This window comes from Dasypus novemcinctus, chromosome 25, assembly GCF_030445035.2.
Source record: "Dasypus novemcinctus isolate mDasNov1 chromosome 25, mDasNov1.1.hap2, whole genome shotgun sequence".
NCBI classification, from domain to species: domain Eukaryota; kingdom Metazoa; phylum Chordata; class Mammalia; order Cingulata; family Dasypodidae; genus Dasypus; species Dasypus novemcinctus.
Window position 1 is genome coordinate 14,637,587 of NC_080697.1, and position 20,121 is coordinate 14,657,707.

At 37.9% G+C, this 20,121-nt stretch overlaps 1 protein-coding gene across 4 annotated transcripts in view; it reads right to left on the reverse strand.

Moving 5' to 3' along the window:
- Positions 1 to 20,121, reverse strand: part of ITSN2 (intersectin 2) — a 164,855-nt gene that overhangs the window by 95,414 nt on the left and 49,320 nt on the right. For all 4 annotated transcript variants that reach the window (XM_058287691.1, XM_012530381.3, XM_058287690.1 and 1 more), the window contains exons 3-9: positions 17,761 to 17,853; positions 15,968 to 16,031; positions 15,009 to 15,172; positions 13,679 to 13,885; positions 13,435 to 13,531; positions 12,453 to 12,592; positions 312 to 375 (exon numbers count right to left, since the gene is read on the reverse strand). In XM_058287691.1, coding sequence (XP_058143674.1) covers positions 312 to 375; positions 12,453 to 12,592; positions 13,435 to 13,531; positions 13,679 to 13,885; positions 15,009 to 15,172; positions 15,968 to 16,031; positions 17,761 to 17,853 — 829 coding nt within the window. The remainder of the gene's footprint in view (positions 1 to 311; positions 376 to 12,452; positions 12,593 to 13,434; positions 13,532 to 13,678; positions 13,886 to 15,008; positions 15,173 to 15,967; positions 16,032 to 17,760; positions 17,854 to 20,121) is intronic.

Consider the following 20,121-nt stretch of genomic DNA (forward strand, 5'->3'; position numbering starts at 1 on the left):
AGAGAAACATTCCTCCTGAGAAGGTGGCTTATCTTATTTCACTGTTAAAACACCTAGCAAATCACATTTAGTTATACATTAAAAATGAGATATTCTGATTCTCCATAGAAAGCACTACATAAAAGTGAGCAATAGTTTTACTTACTTATAAAATAATTAAATGCCAAATTCTCAAGAACATTTTGCACAATTACTTTTGTTTCAAATGGTTGCTTTTACGGAGCATCTTTGAATCACAAACTTTTACAGTAACAGTATCTTTCTGAAAATATAGGCTATAATTAAAAATCATAATTAGTGGATGAACTCACCAAATAGTAGCTAGCTGGGTTTGAGAAAGATTTGACTGAAGAAGGGCATTTCTAGCTTGAAAACCTGATTGAGCAGGAAAATCACAAAGGAAAAAAAAACTCTTTAACCTCTTTAAAGTCATGCAAATCTAAATAGCTGTGCCTAGAAAGGAACTCTATTGCTATCTCAGAGCTTTAATCACTAAAAAATGTTTACCATGTGCCAGGTTTAAAATATTCTTTTTTTTTTTTTTTTAATTCATTTTATTTATTTCTCTCCCTGGCCCCCTGTTGTCTGCTCTCCATGTCCATTTGCTCTATGTTCTTCTGTGTCTGCTTGCATTGTCATGTGGCACTGGGAAACTGTGTTGCTTTTTTTGTTGCGTCATTTTACTGCATCAGCTCTCCGTGTATGCAGCGCCACTCCTGGACGGGCTGTGCTTTTTTTGCACGGGGAGGCTCTCCTTGCGAGGCGCAGGGGCACTCCTACACAGGGGACACCCCTGCGTGGCATGGCACTCCTAGTGCGCAGCAGCACTGTGCGTGGGCCAGCTCACCACATGGGTCAGGAGGCCCTGGGTACCAAACCCTGGACCTCCTATATGGTAGGCGGATGCTCTATCAGTTGAGCCACAACCACTTCCCTAAATATTCACTATTAATCAAAACAAACACAGTCCCTGTCCCAAGGAGTTTAAAATCTAGAATTAGTGGAATCAAGGGCTCCCACTTGTCCTTTCAGCAAGATAACAGTAAACAACGGACTGACATGAAGAACAAAGTCACCAGGCCAAGCTCTCGGGTGTGCAAATCAGTGCAATCCAGAACACATCTTCCTTTTAACACATTTTTTAATTTTCTCATTTCTCTGAGGGGTCCTCTGTCTCTCTTCTTTCTCTTTGAAATGACCTGTAAATGCTGGCATTCCCCAAGAATCTGTCCTAATCACTCTTTTCTTTCTCTGTGTTCACATCCATTTCTATAGTTTTAATTAGCACATACAGGCTGTTGATTCCCAATTGTGCATCCCCAACTCAAACCTCTCCTCTGAGTTTAGACATCCATAACCAGCTGAAAATCTACTTTTGTATCTCACAGGCACCTCAAACCAAATCTTCTCTCAATCAACTCTTGCAATCCCCTTCTCAATTTTCACTAAAGCCATCCTCGCTTAGTCTTCCCTTTTCTAAGAAAGGCATCACTGACAGCCGAGTAGCTAAAGCCAGAAATGTGAAAGTCACTCTTTATCCCTCCTCCTGTCTACCCATATCCAACATCAAGTCCTACAATAGTACATCACTGCACTGCCTGGGTTCTTTCCACCCTATACATTTCAATTTAATGTCACCTTCTCAGAAAGACCTTTCCTGCTCACCCTATCAACAAATATACTTTTACTTACTTCCTTCATATAGCTTATAACATTTGTTTATATTCCTGCATATAGCTTATAACATTTACCTGTTTATAGTCTGTTTCCCCAATATGAAGATAAAAACCTTGCCTGCTTTATCCACTTATGTACACCCAACACCTGGTGCACAGATTCTTAATAATATTTGCTAAATTAATAAATAAGTTGTAATCCAAAGTTCTCCTCTACCTAAGGTGCAGTGGGGACTTAACGTGACTGCTTCTGATAATAATAATAGGTAACATTTATTGAATGCTTACTATGTATAGTAAACCAGTCAACTTCTATTCTCTCCATCAGTGATCAAAAATGTTTCTGTAAAATGTTTCACAATCTGGAATGCTACCCTTAGGGTAACAAGCACATTGAAGAATATAGAATATATAAGAATATATACACAAGAATATAGTCCAGAACAGACTGACTATATTCTGAACATAATCAGAATGTTCCTCTGAATCCCTGCCTGTTTCAGAGGAACATTCATACCTGGTAAACCACTCTGTGGCTTCCTGGCTCACAGATGAATCCTAAGGCTTCTCTAGGGATGGTATCCTCACCAGTAAAGCAGGTACTGCACCTCCCATTCCAGGTGAGTGAGCCATGAGTAACAGAGGAGTCAGCCCTAATCTGTGTTCAGCCTGAGTCACGGCCTGTCCAACTCAACTCTGCACATAAGAGTATGCATCTGCCAACTCTTCCTCAGCAACAGCTATTGCTACCAAGTCAGCCCAAATGTATAAACCCATTGTTTCACTGAGCTCTGAACACAGGACTTGATAATCAAAGCTGCATACGTTATGGAACAAACACAAAAACTCCATGTATCATAACATGCAGCTGAATGCTTATATTATATAACAAACATTTTCTACTCTATTTTCTTAACTGACCATTTAATATAAATTGCCTAAATAAAAAATACTGAAAATAGCTCCTAACTTCACTCAACTGGTAAATCCTTAGTAGATTTCACATAAGGCATGAGATGTGAAGAAATCTTTGTGTTAAAAGATGATTCTTCTAATAAAGAGAAATGGAAGGCTATTTCAACCTGAAAAAGGTTTAATACGTAATGTTTGAGCTCTTGGACAAAGAGAACTGAAAGTATATCCCTTAGCATTAGACAAATAGAGCAAACAGTTGCAAACAGAAGAAAGAAGAGATGGAATGTAAATGGTAACAAGCACACTAGTATAGGACTTTAAATGTGTGCAGGAAAAGTCTGAATAACACAAAGGGCTACAGGGTGCCAACAAAGCACTTTAGCAAGAAAAGCTCACCAGAACACAACACACTGTAGCTCTGCCTATCCTTTGGATATCCGATTTCCTCTCCTGGAATGCCAGTTCCTCCATTCTCTGCCTGCTAGTCTATTTGCTCTCTAGGATCCAGCCCAAATGTCATTTCCTCTGTGAAACCTTCTCTATCTTCAGAGTTAGTCCCTCCCTCCTCTATATTGATCACAGGACTTTAAAACACTCATCAAAAAATGTGATTAGGGCTCTATTACTGGCTATAATACATGCTCTACAATGATATGGGCCACATCTTTCTCCTCTTTTTATTCTAGTGCTTAATGAAGTAGCCAGATAATATTTAGACTCAGTAAATATTTGAGTCAATGAATTAATCTAAATAAATCACTGAATGAGGGTTTAGAGCAGGGGTTCTTAAGCTGAGATCGACAGAGTCCATGGAAAGATTTCCAGAGGCTGTGAGCTTGAATTGAAAATTAAAAAAAAAAACAACAACAACCACTATTCTTGTGGGGATACGTTGGTGCAGGTGTGATATATTTACTAAATTATACACATTAGAGTGCAGATTTAGCATGATTTTTATTTTGATGTAGTATGTTCTGAGTGCAGTGGATAACTGCCTGCAAAAAGGGTGATATGGTTTTATGACACTGGAAAAACTCAAATTTCTAAATGTTACTGAAAATGACCACTTAATTGCAAGGATGTTAAACTGTGTTAGGTTACCAGGTATTGAAATTATGGGAAAGTTGTAAAACATAATTTTGAACAATGCTAAAATTTACTTCAAAGACATGCCTAATTGAGTGTCTCAGAGCCACTATGTCCTGAGAAGGGGTCCATGGTTTTCACCTGACTGGCAAAGGAGTCCGTGAACAAATAAGGTTAAGAACCCCGGGTTTAGTGGGAAGAAAAGAAGAGAAACTAAAGGAAGAAAATTAAGACTACCACATTCATTGAACAAAGCATAAACATGTAAACCTAAACAGATAGAGAGGATCCAAGATGGCTTCAGAGTAGCTCAGGCAGGAGAACACATAGAAGTAGTCTGAGGGAGCTACTCTGGGGACCCCTGCAGGTCAAGAAAGTGCCACACGCATCATCCAGGAGGGACTGGGGACAGAAAGGCCAAAGGGAAAATCGTGAGTTGATAGCCCTGTGACTGGGAACATGGCCCATTCCCCACCCCAGTGGCAAAAAGCCTCAGTAAAACCTGAGGCTGAGCGGCCAGTGGAGAGGGGAAAGGCCAGACTCCTCCCAGGGTTGACTGTGGTCTGTTTGGTGAACATAACAACCAAAACTCACTAGCTCAGGAGAGGTAGTGAAAATGGAAGGTTTCATCTCTGGGGAAGGGTTTGCTGAGGAGCAATATTGCTGGCCAGCCAGGAAAGTGAAGGGAGATAGACTGGTCTCTCACAATTCTTTTCCCACGCAGAGAAGACCTGGCTGGGCCACAACTGCGGCTCCCTGCCACCGTTCTGACTACTTAAATAGGGCAATATTAAAGTTTTAGAAAAAATTAAACTAAAAATCAAAGAAGAGCTGTGAAATAAAGCCACTATGTAAGAGAGAGAAATTGATCAACAAAAGAATAATCATCAACATAAGCAGATGCCTAGGTATCAACAAAAGATATAACCCGGGAAAACGGACTTGGCCCAGTGGTTAGGGCGTCCGTCTACCACATGGGGGGTCCGCGGTTCAAACCCCGGGCCTCCTTGACCCATGTGGAGCTGGCCCATGCACAGTGCTGATGTGCGCAGGGAGTGCCGCGCCACGCAGGGTGTCCCCCGCGTGGGGGAGCCCCTCGCGCAGGGAGTGCACCCGTAAGGAGAGCTGCCCAGCGTGAAGGTGCAGTCTGCCCAGGAATGGCGCCGCCCACACTTCCCGTGCCGCTGACGACAACAGAAGCAGACAAGGAAACAAGACGCAGCGAATGGACACAGAAAACAGACAACCAGGGGAGGGGGGGGGAATTAAATAAATAAATAATAAATCTTAAAAAAAAAAAAAAAAAAGATATAACCCACACTAAGAAACAAGAAGATATGGACCCCTCAAAGGAACAAGCCAAGAACCTAGATGAGACTCAGGATTTAAGACAACTAATAAATGAGGTTCAAACAAACCTCCTTAATTAATTTAAGGAGATGAAGGAAAATATGACTAAAGAGATAAAAAATATTAAGGTGACACTGTGTTAACATAAAGAACAATTTGAAAGTCTGCCCCCAAAAAAAGTAACAGAGGGGAACAGATGCAGCTCAATGGTTGAGCGCCTGCCTCCCATGTACAAGATCCCAGGTTCAATCCCGTTCCTCAAAAACAAAAAGTTACAGAGCTCATGGGAATGAAAGACACAATGGATGAGACGAAAAATTCATGAGAGGCATATAACAGCAGATTTGAAATGTTAGAAGATTCCAATAAGTGAATTTGAAAATAGGACATTTGAAATTGAAAAGATAGGAGACAGGGAAAAGAATGCAAAAAATTGAACAGCGTCTCAGGGAACTGAAAGACAACACAAAATGCACAAACATACATGTTACAGGTGTTCCAGAAGGAGAAGAGGACAAAAAGGGTTAGAAAGAATATTTGAAGAAACACTGAAAATTTTCTGACCCATATGAAAGACATAAATATCAATATTCAAGAAGGACAACATACCCCAACCAGAATAAATCCTAATAGTCCTACTCCGAGACACCTACTATTCAGATTATCAAAGGTCAAAGAAAAAGAGAAGATTTTGAGAGTAGCAAGACAAAAGCAATGTATAATTTACAAGGGAGCCTTAATAAGGCTAAATGCTGATCGCTCTTCAGAAACCATGGAGGTAAGATGGCAGTGGTATGATATATTTAAAGTACTGAAAGAGAAAAACTGCTAACCAAGAATTCTTTATCCAACAAAACTCTCCTTCAGAAATGAAGGCAAGTCTAAAGTCTTTACAGACAAAACTAAGAGAGTATGTTACCAAGAGACTGAATCTGCAGGTGATATTAAAGGGTGTGCTACAGCCTGATAGGAAAAGACAAGGGAGAGAGCCCTGGAGAAGAGTGCAGAAATTAAGAAGAGAAAATAAAGGGTTTAAGAGACAATAATAGTAAGATATGACAACAGAAAGCCAAGGAGAAAAAATGGATGAAGTAACGCCATTACAGTAGTAGCATTGAATGTTAATAGATTGAATTCCCCAATTAAAAGACAGACTGATAGAGTGGATAAAAAAAAAAAAAATGAGCCATTTATTTGTTGTCAACAAAAAAACTCCCCTTAGATGGAAGTCCACAATCAGGCTGAAAGTGAAAGGTTGGAAAAAGATATTCCATGCTAACTGTAATCAAAAAAGAAGAAGTGTAGTGATACTACTATTGGATAAAATAGATTTTAAATTCAAAACTGTTATAAGAGATGAAGTAAGACATATATAGTAATAAAAGGGACAATTCACCAAGAAGAAATAAAAATAATAAATATTTATGCACCTAACACAGGTGTCCAATAACACATAAGACACATACTGGCAAAACTGAAGGGAGAAATAAAAGTCTCTACAATAATAGCTGGAGACTTCAACACTCCACTCCCAGCATTAGAGAGAACATATGGACAGAGGATAAGAAACTGAGAACCTGAATAATATGATAAATGAACTAGATATGACAGACAGTTAGAGAGAATTATACCCTAAAAGAGCAGGATATACATTCTTCTGAAGTGCTGATAACTCTTTCTCCAGGACGGACCATATTTTGGGACATAAGTCAGAGCTTAATAAATTTAAAATCACTGAAATTATAAAAAAACACTTTCTCTGATCATAATGAATTCCATTAAGTTGGAAATTAATAACAGGCAGAAAAAAGGAAAATTCACAAATGTATGGTGATTAAATAATACACTCTTAAATAATTAGTGGGTTAAAGAAGAAATTAAAAAAAGAAAACAGTTAATACCTTAAAACAAATGAAAACAAGAACACAACATAGCAAACTTATGGGATATAGCAAAGGCAGTGTAACAGAAAAATTTATAGTCACAATGCTTATATTAAAAAGGAAGGGAAGCAGCTGTGGGTCAACTGACAGAGCTTCCACCTACCATATGGAAGGTCCAGGGTTCGATACCCAGAGCCTCCTGGCCCATGTGGCAAGCTGGCCCACGCGGAGTGCTGCCGTGTCCAAGGAGTGCTGTCCTGTGCAGGGGTGCCCCTCACACCAGGAGTGACCCCGCACACCAGGAGCGACCCCACACAAGGAGTGCCGCCCTGCGCAGGAGTGCAGCCCACCCAGGAGTGGTTCCACCCACATGGAGAGCTGATGTAGCAAGATGATGCAAGAAAAAAAAGAGACGCAGAGAAGAGACAATGAGATGCAACAAACTAGAGAGATGAGGTGGAGCAAGAGAGTGAGGGAAGAGGATTTAGCCCAATGGATAGGGCATTTGCCTACCACATGGGAGGTCCAAGGTTAAAACCAGGGCCTCCTGACCTGTGTTATGAGCATGTGCCCATGTGCAGTGCTGAGTGTGTGCAAGGAGCGCCGTGTCACACAGGGGTGTCCCCAGTGTAGGGGAGCCCCACACGCAAGGAGTGTGCCCTGTATGGAGAGCTGCCTGCCCAGGAATGGTGTTGCACATACGGAGAGCTGATGCAGCAAGATGACGCAACAAAATGCGACACAGATTCTGGGTGCCACTGACAAGATACAAGCAAACACAGAAGAACACACAGTGAATGGACACAGAGAGCAGACAACTGGGGTGGGGGGGGAGGGGAGAGAAATAAATAAAAAATACATCTTTAAAAAAAAAAAAGGAGAATGATTGCCTCTCCCCCATTCTGGAAGGTCCTAGGATGGATTCCCGGAGCTGCCTAATGAGAATACAACAGACACAGAACAATGCACAGTAAATGGCCACAGAGAGCAGACAATGGGTGGGGGGAGAGGGAAGAAGAGGGAGCACATATGGTTCAAGTGGTTGATCGCCTGCTTCCCACAAGGGAGGTCCTGGGTTCAGTCCCCAGTGTCTCCTAAAAACAAACCAACAACAACAAAAAACAAACAAACAAGCAAACAAATGAAAACACCAACTCAGGGGGAACCAATGTGGCTCAGTGGTTGAGTGCCAGCTTCCCACATACAAGATCCAGGGTTCAATCCCTGGCCCTGGTACATAAAGAAAAAAAAAAGAAGAAGAAGAAGAAGAAAGAGCTAAAATCAAAGACTGAACTGCATACCTGGACGAATGAGAAAAAGAACAAACCAATCCCAAAGCAAGCAGAAAGAAAGAAATGATAAAGATTAGAGAAAAAATAAATGAAATGGAGAAACAATAGAATAAATGAAAAGAACTAAAAGTTGACTTTTGAGATCTACAAAATTGATTAAACCCTTAGCTAGATTAACAAAGAAAAAAGAAGAGAAGCTGTAAATAAATAAAATCAGAAATGACAAGGGCGGGAAACGGACTTTGGCCCAGTGGTTAGGGCGTCCGTCTACCATATGGGAGGTCCGCGGTTCAAACCCCGGGCCTCCTTGACCCGTGTGGAGCTGGCCATGCGCAGTGCTGATGCGCGCAAGGAGTGCCGTGCCACGCAAGGGTGTCCCCCGCGTGGGGGAGCCCCACGCGCAAGGAGTGCGCCCGTGAGAAAAGCCGCCCAGCGTGAAAAGAAAGTGCAGCCTGCCCAGGAATGGCGCCACCCACACTTCCCGTGCCGCTGACGACAACAGAAGCGGACAAAGAAACAAGACGCAGCAAATAGACACCAAGAACAGACAACCAAGGGAGGGGGGGAATTAAATAAATAAATAAATCTTTAAAAAAAAAAAAAAAAAGAAATGACAAGGGTGACATTACCACTGACCCAGAATAAAAAAAAGAGATCAAAGAGAGTAATATGAACAACTATAAGCCAACAAACTAGACAATGTTGATGAAATGGACAAATTTCTGGAAACACATGAACGAATCACAATGACCCTAGAAGAAATAGAAGACCTCAACAAACCAATCACAAGTAAAGATATTGAAACAGTCATCAAAAACCTCCCCAAAATGAAAAGTCCAGGATCAGATAATTTCACTGGTAAGTTCTACCAATCTTTAAAGAAGATCTAATACCAATCTTGCTCAAACTGTTCCAAAAAACTGAACAGGAAAGAATGCTACTGAACTCATTCTATAAAGCTAACATCACCATGATACCAAAGCCAAATAAAGATATTATGGAAAAGGAAATTACAGACCAATTTTTAAAATGAATATGAATGTAAAAATCCTCAACAAAATACTTGCTAGCCAAATCAAAAAACACATTTTAAAAAATTACATATCATGGTCAAGTGGGTTTTATACCAGGTATGCAAGGTGGTTCAATATAAGAATATTAATCAGTGTAATATATCACATTAATTAACTGAAGAAGAAAAATCACATGATCATTTCAACTGATGCAGAATAGGCATCTGACAATCTCTTGTTGATAAAAAATACTCCAAAAGATAGGAAACTTTCTCAATATGACAAAGTACATATATGAAAAACCCACAGCTAATATTGCATTTATGGTGAAAAACTGAAAGCTTTCCCACTTGGATAGGGAACAAGAAAAAGATGCCCACTCTCCCCACTGTTATTAAATATTGTGCTACAATTTCAGCCAGAACAATGAGGCAAGAAAAAGAAATAAAAGGCACCCAAACAAGTCCTTAAGGAAGAAATAAAACTTTTGTTACTTGCTGATATGATTCTATACATAGAAAGTCCATACCTAAAAGAAAGAAAAAGGACCCTTATCTCACACCTTATACAAAAATTAGGGGAGTGGATGTGGCTCAAGCAGTTGAGCGCCCACCTCCCACATGGAGGTCCTGGATTTGGTTCCTGGTGCCTCCTAAAAAAAAAAAACGAGCAAACAATGAGCAAAAAAAAAAATTAATTCAAAATGGATCAAGGATCTAAATATAAAAACCAGAACCATAAACCTCTTAGGGAAACATCTTTAAGATCTTGTGCTTGATGGTGGTTTCTTGGACATCATTGCCGAAGCACAAGCAACAAAAGAAAAAAGTAGATAAATGGGACTGCCTTAAAATTAAATACTTTTGTTCTTCAAAAGATTTCATCAAGAAAGTAAAAAGGCAGCCTACTCAATGGAAAAAAAACTTCAGAAACCATATATCTGATAAGGGATTGATCTCAATGTTATATAAAGAGATCACACAACAACAAAATGACAAATGAACCAACTAAAAAATGGGCAAAAGCACAAGACCATTGACCTTGAGGTTGTAGTTAGTACTATTCTGGGGTCAAGGGGAGTCCCCAGATATTTCAAACAGGCCTCACCACTGGTTCCCACCATTGGTGGGGTAACCAGTAGCAGCTGGGGCCCCACCCCTTAGCATTAGCAAGGGGAGGAATAATTAATAGCTTAAAAGGTAACCATACAAGCCAAAACCCACTCTCTCTGCCTAAGGAGCCTGCACCAAATCTCACTGTGTATTTCCAACCTTCTCTCCCATTTCTCAGCAAGCTCTGTTCTTCTCCCCCATTTCCCAAGAAATTTCTTTTACCGGTCTAACTTAAAAAAAAAAAAAAAAAATGGGCAAAAGAATTGAACAGATGTATTTCTGAAGTGGAAATACAAATGGCCAAAAGACACGTGAAAAGATATGAAAAGATGTTAAAAATCACCAGCTATTAGGAAAATGCAGATCAAAACTAAAATGAGATTATCATCTCACACCATACAGAATGGCCATTACTGAAAGAACAGAAAACTTCAAGTGCTAGAGAGGATGTGGAGAAATAGGAACACTCCTTCACTGTGGGTGAAGGACTATAAATGGTTTAACCTCTGTAGAAGATGATGTCAGTTCCTCAGTAAACTAAATATAGAACTGCCATATAATCCATCAATCCCATTACTAGGAATATATTCAGAAGCACTGAAAGCAAGGTCCAAACAGATATTTGCACACCTATGTTCATAGCAGTGTTATTAAAAATTGCTAAAAGATGGAAAGTGTTCATCAACTGATGAACATCTGGATAAACAAGATGTGGTTTAGTCATACGATACAATATTATTCAGCTGTAAGAAGAAATCAAACGGGGAAGCACATAACAACATGGAGGAACGAACCTTGGGGATACTATGTTGAGTGAAAGAAGCCAGATACAAAAGGATGAATATTGTATGGTTTCACTGATATGAACTAAATATAATGAGTAGACTTAAGGAGTTAGACTGTGAAGTGTACGTTGGTAGTAGATGGAATGTAGGATGAGAAGGGGGGAAAGACGCTGGATGTATGCAGAATGTTTAATAAGATCCAATGTAAATATGTGGTACAGTTAGACTTGATGTTAACATATTATAATGAATGTAACCAACACTGCTTATTTATGGATGTGACTGTGGCTGACACAAGTAATTCAGAAAGATTAATGTTAGTTGGAGGACAGCTGGAAGATAATACTGGGAATATATAACAATGATTTTGGAAGTAGATGAGGATTGTGCTTAATAATATAAATAAAGGAATGTTCTACCACAGGGTGTTAATGTGGTAATCCATGGGGAAAATATAACTACTGTAATTTATAAATTATAGTTAACACCAACATTGTAATGGTTTTGTAGCAAAAGGAAAGGAAAATTGGTATATATTAATTCTAAGGGTAAGAAAAGAATACAGGGTTTCGTTTTTTGAGATATGAATACGATTAAGCATTTTTTTCCTCTTCATTTTTTTCATTAATAAGAGACCTTGACTATGTCATTTAACTAATCTGCATCCATCTAGGTATCTTTCTGAAAACTAGAGGAACAACTGAGCTAGCAGTTGGAATTAGATGAAATAAAAGTACCTGAAAAGAACTTTTATGAGTACCGTTTCCATAACTGGTTAAGCTGCCTTTTTCTGTTTTTTTCATTTTTGTGAATTTGAAATAGTCTTTAATTTTTTTAAAAGTGTAAGACTAGGTCATCCCCATCCTCAAATACCTGGGGGTTCAGGACACCAGAATTTGGCTGGGGCAATAAAGGGTGAGCAGTGCTCAACTGAAGTTTTAGCAAGGGCAAGCAGAGAAAACACCCAATGGACTATGGCACTCTCGGGAAAAGTGAACGGAGGCTAAGTTCCATACATTTTCCCTTGCCACTTGAAGGTCTCCATTCACTGTAAAGTTTGGAGAGGATGAGATTTGATCTTAAGAAAGAGACCTTTTTTTCCTAAAAAGCTGGGTATATATCTACTTGTTCAACTTCACTGTAAGAACTTTGAAGAAACCAATCAAGTTGCAGCCATCTTTGAACCCTTATACAATTTACAATAGTTGTATTCATTCAATGTTTTGTATGCTAAAATTTCTGATTAACTACAAAGTACAAATTTAAATAAAAATTTTTCAATAGAAGTCCACAGAAAAACTTGATACATCTCACAATCTTAAACACTGTATGCCACTTACCTGAGAGGTATCCACTCATACTTTTGTCAAGGGTATTAAATTTTTGCCGATATTTTAATCTTGAAGGCTGAGGAACTGCCCACTCTGAGGTCCCAGTCTTGGGCGAGTTCCCTGAGAGTGAAGCAGTTGAGGAAGTTGAACTATAACAAAATTTATTTAAAATTTTTGCATTACTAAATACATTTAATTAAACTTCATAAAAATCATACCTTAGATATTATAACAATAATTGCTTTTGCTATTTGACATTTAAAAAAAAATTTAAGCTATTATCCCTATTCTTAGTAAAGCAAATAATCCTCTAAAGCACAGAACTTCATAGTAATACCATAGGTAAATAACCTATTATGTGCAAGGCCCTATTTCTAATATTATTTCTAATCCTCCCAACAAATTTAAATGGTAATGCTATCTCCATCTTTCAGATGGGTTAACTATGGCTCTTGGTTAAGAGAATTTGACCAAGGCCATAAAATTAGTGAATATTGAAGCTGGGATATGAATGTTGTTCTTCTGGGTCAAAGCAAATACTCTTTGTATACTGCTGTAAAGAGTATCACAGATGATGTGTATAAGGGATGACGAATGAATATTTATGCTTTTGTGTTTGGTGAAGCTGAAAAGATAACCAATTAGTAGAATTCAAAAAAGAATTTAACTTGTACAATGATTACGTTTGGGGAAATAGATATTTTTCTTACGGGAAAAGTACATAGCTTTAGGCAAAAAGTTGACAAAACATTTAGCAGAATATTTTTTAGTTTACATAAAATATTTCCCCAAAAGTAAAATACCATAGACACTTAAATAATTATAAAAACATGTTAAAAACTCACTTTATGTGTGTTATTAGTAAATTTACATTAAGTATTTATTTTTTCCCATTAAAAGGCATAACCTGAGAGTTTTTTAAAAAGTCATTTGTTAAAATAAAAACTTTTTATTTAAAGAATAAAAAATTGGAAGTGTTGAGTATTCATACCTACTAGATCCTAAATCAATCAGAGATTGGGCCTTCTGTATACTAGCACCACCAAATCCTCCCATCATCAGATTGTAAGATGACGTATGAGGCAATGCTGAAAAAAAAGAGATAGAAAGAAAAAGGTTCACACTTAGCAATATCACAAAGTGTGAAAGAAATTTATATCTATTTGGATACATATATCCCAGAGCTTCTTTCCTCATATGAAATATCGACTCTTTTAAAGACATACAGTACTTACTTGAAGAAGAATAAGGAACGGATAAAGGCTGAATGAGTCTGGCAGTTCCGTTTGGTAGTGATGATGTGCTAACAGAAGGTATCAGGGGAGGGGGCATTGTTAAGGGAGGAAGGGTGGTCCCTGAAGATGCAGAGGACAAGGGTGTTGCTATAGCTGCGACTGGAGGCAACGGCTGAGGAATCGACAGGTTGGGCATGCTTCCCATTCCTAAAGACAAAACAGAGCACATTTAACAGAGCTGTAAAACCCATGCCAGAAGATAAGTTTACAGTTATGTGAGCAGACTCTATATTCATAGAAAGACTACTGCAAGCTATTCTTAGAAAATTCACAATAGCAGCTTTGCACCAGAAGTGAGGTAGGCAAATTACTCTTTTAATGCCAATACTCTGACCTGTGTAAATTAAGAAGGAATGCCTACTAAGGAGTTGATTCTCTTCTCACCCCAAACTAAAAAAAAAAGTATGTTCTTAAATATGCATTATTGCATTATTTGTAAGAAGAAAACATGTCACATACTTTTTCAAGTAATATACCTATGAGTTGTCCAAGGACAACTCTTTAAAGAGGAACAGACATGTGATGACTTTTATTCATTAATTAATTGTAAAATACAAAGAATGGTATATAAATATGGTCACCCAATGATTTCTTATTTTAAGAACTAACAACTAGAGTGAAGGAACATGTTTCAAATACATGGAGATATCTAATTAAATGTTCCATTCAAAGTGAGTGCGTCTTACCTATAAGCTAATTAATAAGAAATTGGCTCATCAAAATTAATGGAAAATACACCAACTTGCTACCTCTGATGAGTACATTAATTAATTAACCCAAAATCTGCAACTTTTGGCCCTAAATTCAATGGACTAATTAACCTAATTTAACTTAGAGACTCAATTTCTATTTACATGTAATTTTAAATTACCCTCCAAATTCAACCATTTCAAGTGAGTTTAAAATAGTTCAATTTTTTTCTAATGTTACTCATTAAGTAAATGGAGGAAATTAATTTAGAATGGCACTTAGGATCAGCTATAATGAGGGTGGCCATATAACTGATCACCCAACTGGGAGTTGTGAAAGGAGATACCAAGCAGGGCAAATGCTAGGACAAAAAGCATAAACCAAAACTACCCTTGGAAAACTGGGACTTATGGACACCCTACCTATGGTAGTGAATTTAATATTTCCTATCCTAGACATGAAAATTAACTTGGAATCTAGACTGTCATTTTATGCTAAAAAATCCTTTTCTAATCCCCATATGTGAATAGGAATCAAGCTTAATTATCAAATGTAGCAAATGAAATTAATAAACACATACCAAAACGAGCAGAAATTAATGGAGAGAACATAGGGGCTTGTTTCATAATAGGAGGGAGAACCACAGGCAACTGTTGCCCTTGGAGCTTTAGTTTGATGAGTTTCATAGCTATGGAGAATTCTTGCTGATCCATCTTCCCATCCTTGTTCAGGTCTGATAAAGCCCTAAATGGGGAATGAGGTGGGAAGGTAAGTATGTAGGGTGGTGAAGAAAACTTGAGTTACTTTTAAGACTAAAATAAAAAGTTACAAAGCATTCGCATATATTTACGACTAAATAAAACACACACACACACACATATATATGAATAACAAAAGGCAAGTACCTGTATATTACAAAATATTGAGGAGATATAGCATCTAATAAAACACTACAGGTCCATATAGAACCTAGACATGAATTCCACGAGTGTGGATGAGAAGAAATTATTTAAGAGTATAAGAATTCCTAATTTAATTTATTAATTTGTTCAAGTATTTACTGAAATTCTGTTATATGCCTGGCACTCTGCCAGGCATGGGAATGTTTCAGGTAGAAAAATGGGGCTGAGGTTATTATTTATTAGTTAAAAAACAAAACTCTAGATATTACAAAGATCAGGTTTTTTAAGGGAGGAGCAGGGTAAGGGGGGACTAATTGTAGGTTTGTAATTGAAATAAATGAAACTACAAGGAAGAGAAAAGATTTTGAAATTCTACCAAATTATAAAGAAATGTTCCCTGATGGAAATGTGTTCAATTTATTTCCCTAGAAATTCTTACGAAATTAGAAATTTGCCCTATAGAGAACCTCAATTAATTTCAATCATTTACTCTAAATTTGTTTTCCAAAAAGCATGAAAAAATAATATTAACAGTAAACTACAACTAAAAAGCAACTTTCTTTTAACACTGTATTAAAAAAAAAGACTATCAGAAATTTTAAGTTTCATCTACAAAAAAAAAAACACAACACTGTACCATATTTCAGCTAAAACAGGAGCTGGCAGGCCAGACTGTAAGAAAAACGTACGTGCTTGATCACCTGAAGGTAATAGAAACAAAGCATCACATTAGTAAGTGGAATTACTTAATGCCTCTAAATAATAATAATGGGCATACGCTAAAGATTTCTTATAATTTTAATTCCAATCATTAAAGAATAAATGAAACAAATATACACAAATTATTTACATTACTAATAAGGCTTAGAAGTTTTTGAACAACAGAAGTTACAACCTAAGTAATACGCATTAATCAGTGATGAACATTATTCACCTTAGTTTTTCTAAAATAATTGAGATCTTGCTTGATAATATTGCTATTTCATAAAATTTACAGTTAAAATCCCATCACAGAGAATACTACTCCCTAGAAGAGTTCTCTTTAAAAAGAACCAGGCGTTGGGAAAGACAGTCCTCCATGGGTCTCTCATACTCCTATAAGTCTTACTGGGTATGCCAAGAATGCAAGATCCTAACTGCTTTCTACCTGGGTTTGCAGTGAGCAATCTTGAGGGATGAGGCAGTGTCCCCTCCTGAGACAAAAAGCAATCCTGACTAGTGTTTGCACAAAATGTCAGGTTCCCCCAAGCTCCATGATCCTCTCTTGTAACAGAACTGCTCTATCTGTAGAATCTCCTGGGCTCTCTGCATCATCCCCCTTCCCTGTGGATCTTGGAAGACAAGAGAAGCTGAAAGAAACACGCTTTCTTACTCATGATGCCAGCTGTGCCCTGAGTAATAAAGTCCTTTGTCTCTGGCTCAGGAATCTCAGGCCTTCTGCCAGCATCCATACAAAAGCAACAGGTTTACTTATCAACATGCAAGTAGGGAAATCAAATCTCAGCCCTGACACCAGGTAAAGAAATTATTCTTATAGAAGTACAAATAACATTATTAATTATAGTGGTTAAGAGGATGGATTCCAAAGTCAGGCTGAGTGGTTTCAAAGCCCAGATCAATCACTAAGCACCTTTGGTAAGTTGCATGACATATCTAAGACTCAGTTTCACCATCTGTAAATACAGACCACAGCACCTACCTCACAGGGCTGTTGTGAAGTTTAAATGAGAAAATGCATTTAGCACAGCATCTGGCATATAGTAGAGATCTGGTAAATATTGGCCATTATAGTTACTGTTACTGTAAATAAAACACTAAGGTGCTTAAACACACACAAAAAATTTTCATTTATAGAAAAAATTTTAAAGAAAAATGAATGTTCTTTTGGTGTTGGGGTCTTTCTGAAAAACAAGGTCTAGTTTCACAATTAATGCTTGGTGCAGCCTTAAAGATGGAGGGCTAGTGTAAACAGTTTTCAGAAAAAACTCTAGATTATTTTTCAGGAAATGGAACTGATATATATATTTATACTAGATTACAGCAACACTGATTATTCTACTAGTAATTAGTACAACATATTAAGAGCATCTTAATAAACTTGCCTGAAAAACAAAGTCTCAATTACCTTAAGAAATAAATTGAAGACTTTCTAAACATAATGTTGAAAGGTAAAACTGAAAAATTAAACTAAAATGCTTTACTATCATTTCGGATTTAGAAACGATCGTACTAAACCCAAAACCCCAAATTAAGATAATTCCAGGAAAAATAAGAAAACCAGTAATTTTTTATTTCTAGAAATTGATTGAAATGAATTTTATCACTTTAATAATACAAATTTGATGGCAGTCAAATTACATTTAATTTTAAGATACTATATGAAAAGGAACATAATTCGCAAATAAAATACAATAAAATATAAACACAAACCTGTTATGTAACCTCCTGAGGGTTTGAGGTTATCAAACTGCTTGTCATGCTTAATTCGTTCTTCAGAGGTAATAGCCCACATATTTGGCCCTCCTAAAACATAAAACAAATAAATTATAGTGTATATATGAGAAAGTTCAAAATAGAATTGTGAATTTAAGTATGAATCACAAGTACCCATTTAATGACAGTCCTTAATGTCTAAGTGACACAAAGATTAAATAAAACTCATCTATCATCTTCACATATGGCCTGGTGCTAAATCCTTCACTCAAGCACTCAAGCAACATCTACTGAACAACTACTAAATAGCACCAACTGGAAATAGGCAACAATCTAAATACTGGCAATAAAAACATGAATAAGATATTATTCCCACCCTCAAAGAATGCACACTCTAGAAAACTACCAGAATTTACATTAACCTGTGAAGAATCCTAAACAGAAATACATACAAAAAGTGTGCTAATACTGAGTTAGAAGCCATCAAGGATAAGATAATCGGAAAGGTAAGGCTGAGGGAGAGCACTGAAGCTTGGCTTAGTTTTGCCACACCAAAGGTGGTAAGAGCATTTCACACAAAAAATCCACAGCATGAGAAGTCAAGGCACGCCCAAGATGCTGTAAGAACACCAAGCAGACTGCTAAGTATAGCATGTGAGTATGACGGAGTGGTAAGAAATACTTAGGTTGGAATTAATTGTAAAGGTTCTTCAATTCCATGCTCAAGATTCTGAACTTTACTCTGGAAGTTATGAAGAGTCATTTTGGTTTTTTTTTTTTAGGTACCAGTGCTGGGGATTGAAACCCAGACCTCATATGTGGGAAGTTGGCACTCAACCACAGAGACACATTGGCTCTCCTGAATTGGTTTTTTCGTTTGTTTGCTTGTTGTTTGCTTTTTTGTTTTTAGGAGGCACCTGGGACCTCCCATGTGAGAAGCAGGTACGCAACCATTCGAGCCACATCTGCTCCCCATCTTGTTTTTTTTTTTTTTTTTAATATACTTATTTTGGAGTAATTCCAGAATTAGAGAAACGTTGTAAAGATAGTACAGAACTTCTATATATTCTTCACCCAATCTCACTAATGTTAATCTCTTACATAACCATGGTTCATTTATCAAAATGAAGAAATTACCATTGGTACACTACTAGCTAAACAAACACCTCTATCAGCAGGAATGGCTGGTAAACTCCAAAAAAACGGAACTCCTTGAGTATTGCAGATTGTACACATTTCTTTGACAGATAATCCTGCCACCTGGAGCCTCTAGTAAAGGGGAAGCAAATGCCACCGGGAGCTGTATGGAGTGGGTTTTGGACTGTGGCTTCCTGCCAGCACCAGGTATTACCTTTTTAAAAAGTACCTATTAGTTTGGTACTGAGTTCTTGTTGAAACTGAATGATACATGGAGGCCTAGTGCCTTTCTGGTCTGAAATATTCCCATTTTGGGGTGGGTCAACTTGAATTTCACAATTAAGGTGAGAAGGATTACAAAACCCTTGTCAAATGGAAAAGAGATATTCAAGAACACAGTCAGCCTGGCCCCAACAGTATCATGGCTTTACATACAAAAAGTGGCAGTTCTAAGGGGAAACTATTCCCCCAATCCAGTGTGTGACGCCTTCAGTTCAGAGGCTCCCCTAAATGCCTGAACTACTGGTTCAGATTAGCTAAAAATCAATGTTTGTTGGTTGAACTGTAGTGGTCGTTCAGCCTCAAAGCTAGTCATCCAGAATCATAAGGAGACTTGATCCTTCTGTTCACTGGGCAGAACTCAAGATTTGGGGCCTGGTGCCAATTACCTAGCAGTCTGATTTGCAACTTGAAAAACTACACACTGACAGATGAAAGACAACCTCTTTGGGGCCACAAACTGGAAACAAATTGTGACTGCTAATCTAATTGCATAGGTTACTTGTGTAGATAGCCGAAGTATCCACAAGAGCCCATTTACTGATTTCAACTGAAATCCAGCTGCTGATCAAGTCTGTCTCTATGTTTCTGATACAGAGGATATCAATGCATGCCAGACTTGTGACTCCTGTTTCTCTCCAGGTGGGTGAGGTCTCATTGCAGAGCCCCGCGGCTCCCAGCAAACCAACTACATTGGACCTTTGGCCCTCCCCCACTTCTCAGGCTATGTGGTGCCTCAAACTGTTGACACTTTCAGGTTACCAATCAGAGGATGATGTATTCAACACTGTGGCCCTTGATAGTAATCTGAGTTATGTTTTTGGCTTTCTGGACCATTTTCAGTCTCAAAACGGTTCAACTTTAGCACAAAAGCTATGCAACAATGCACAGATAGTCTGGTTTTACTTCCATCGTCAACTCCTGTGTCCACACACCTTAAAG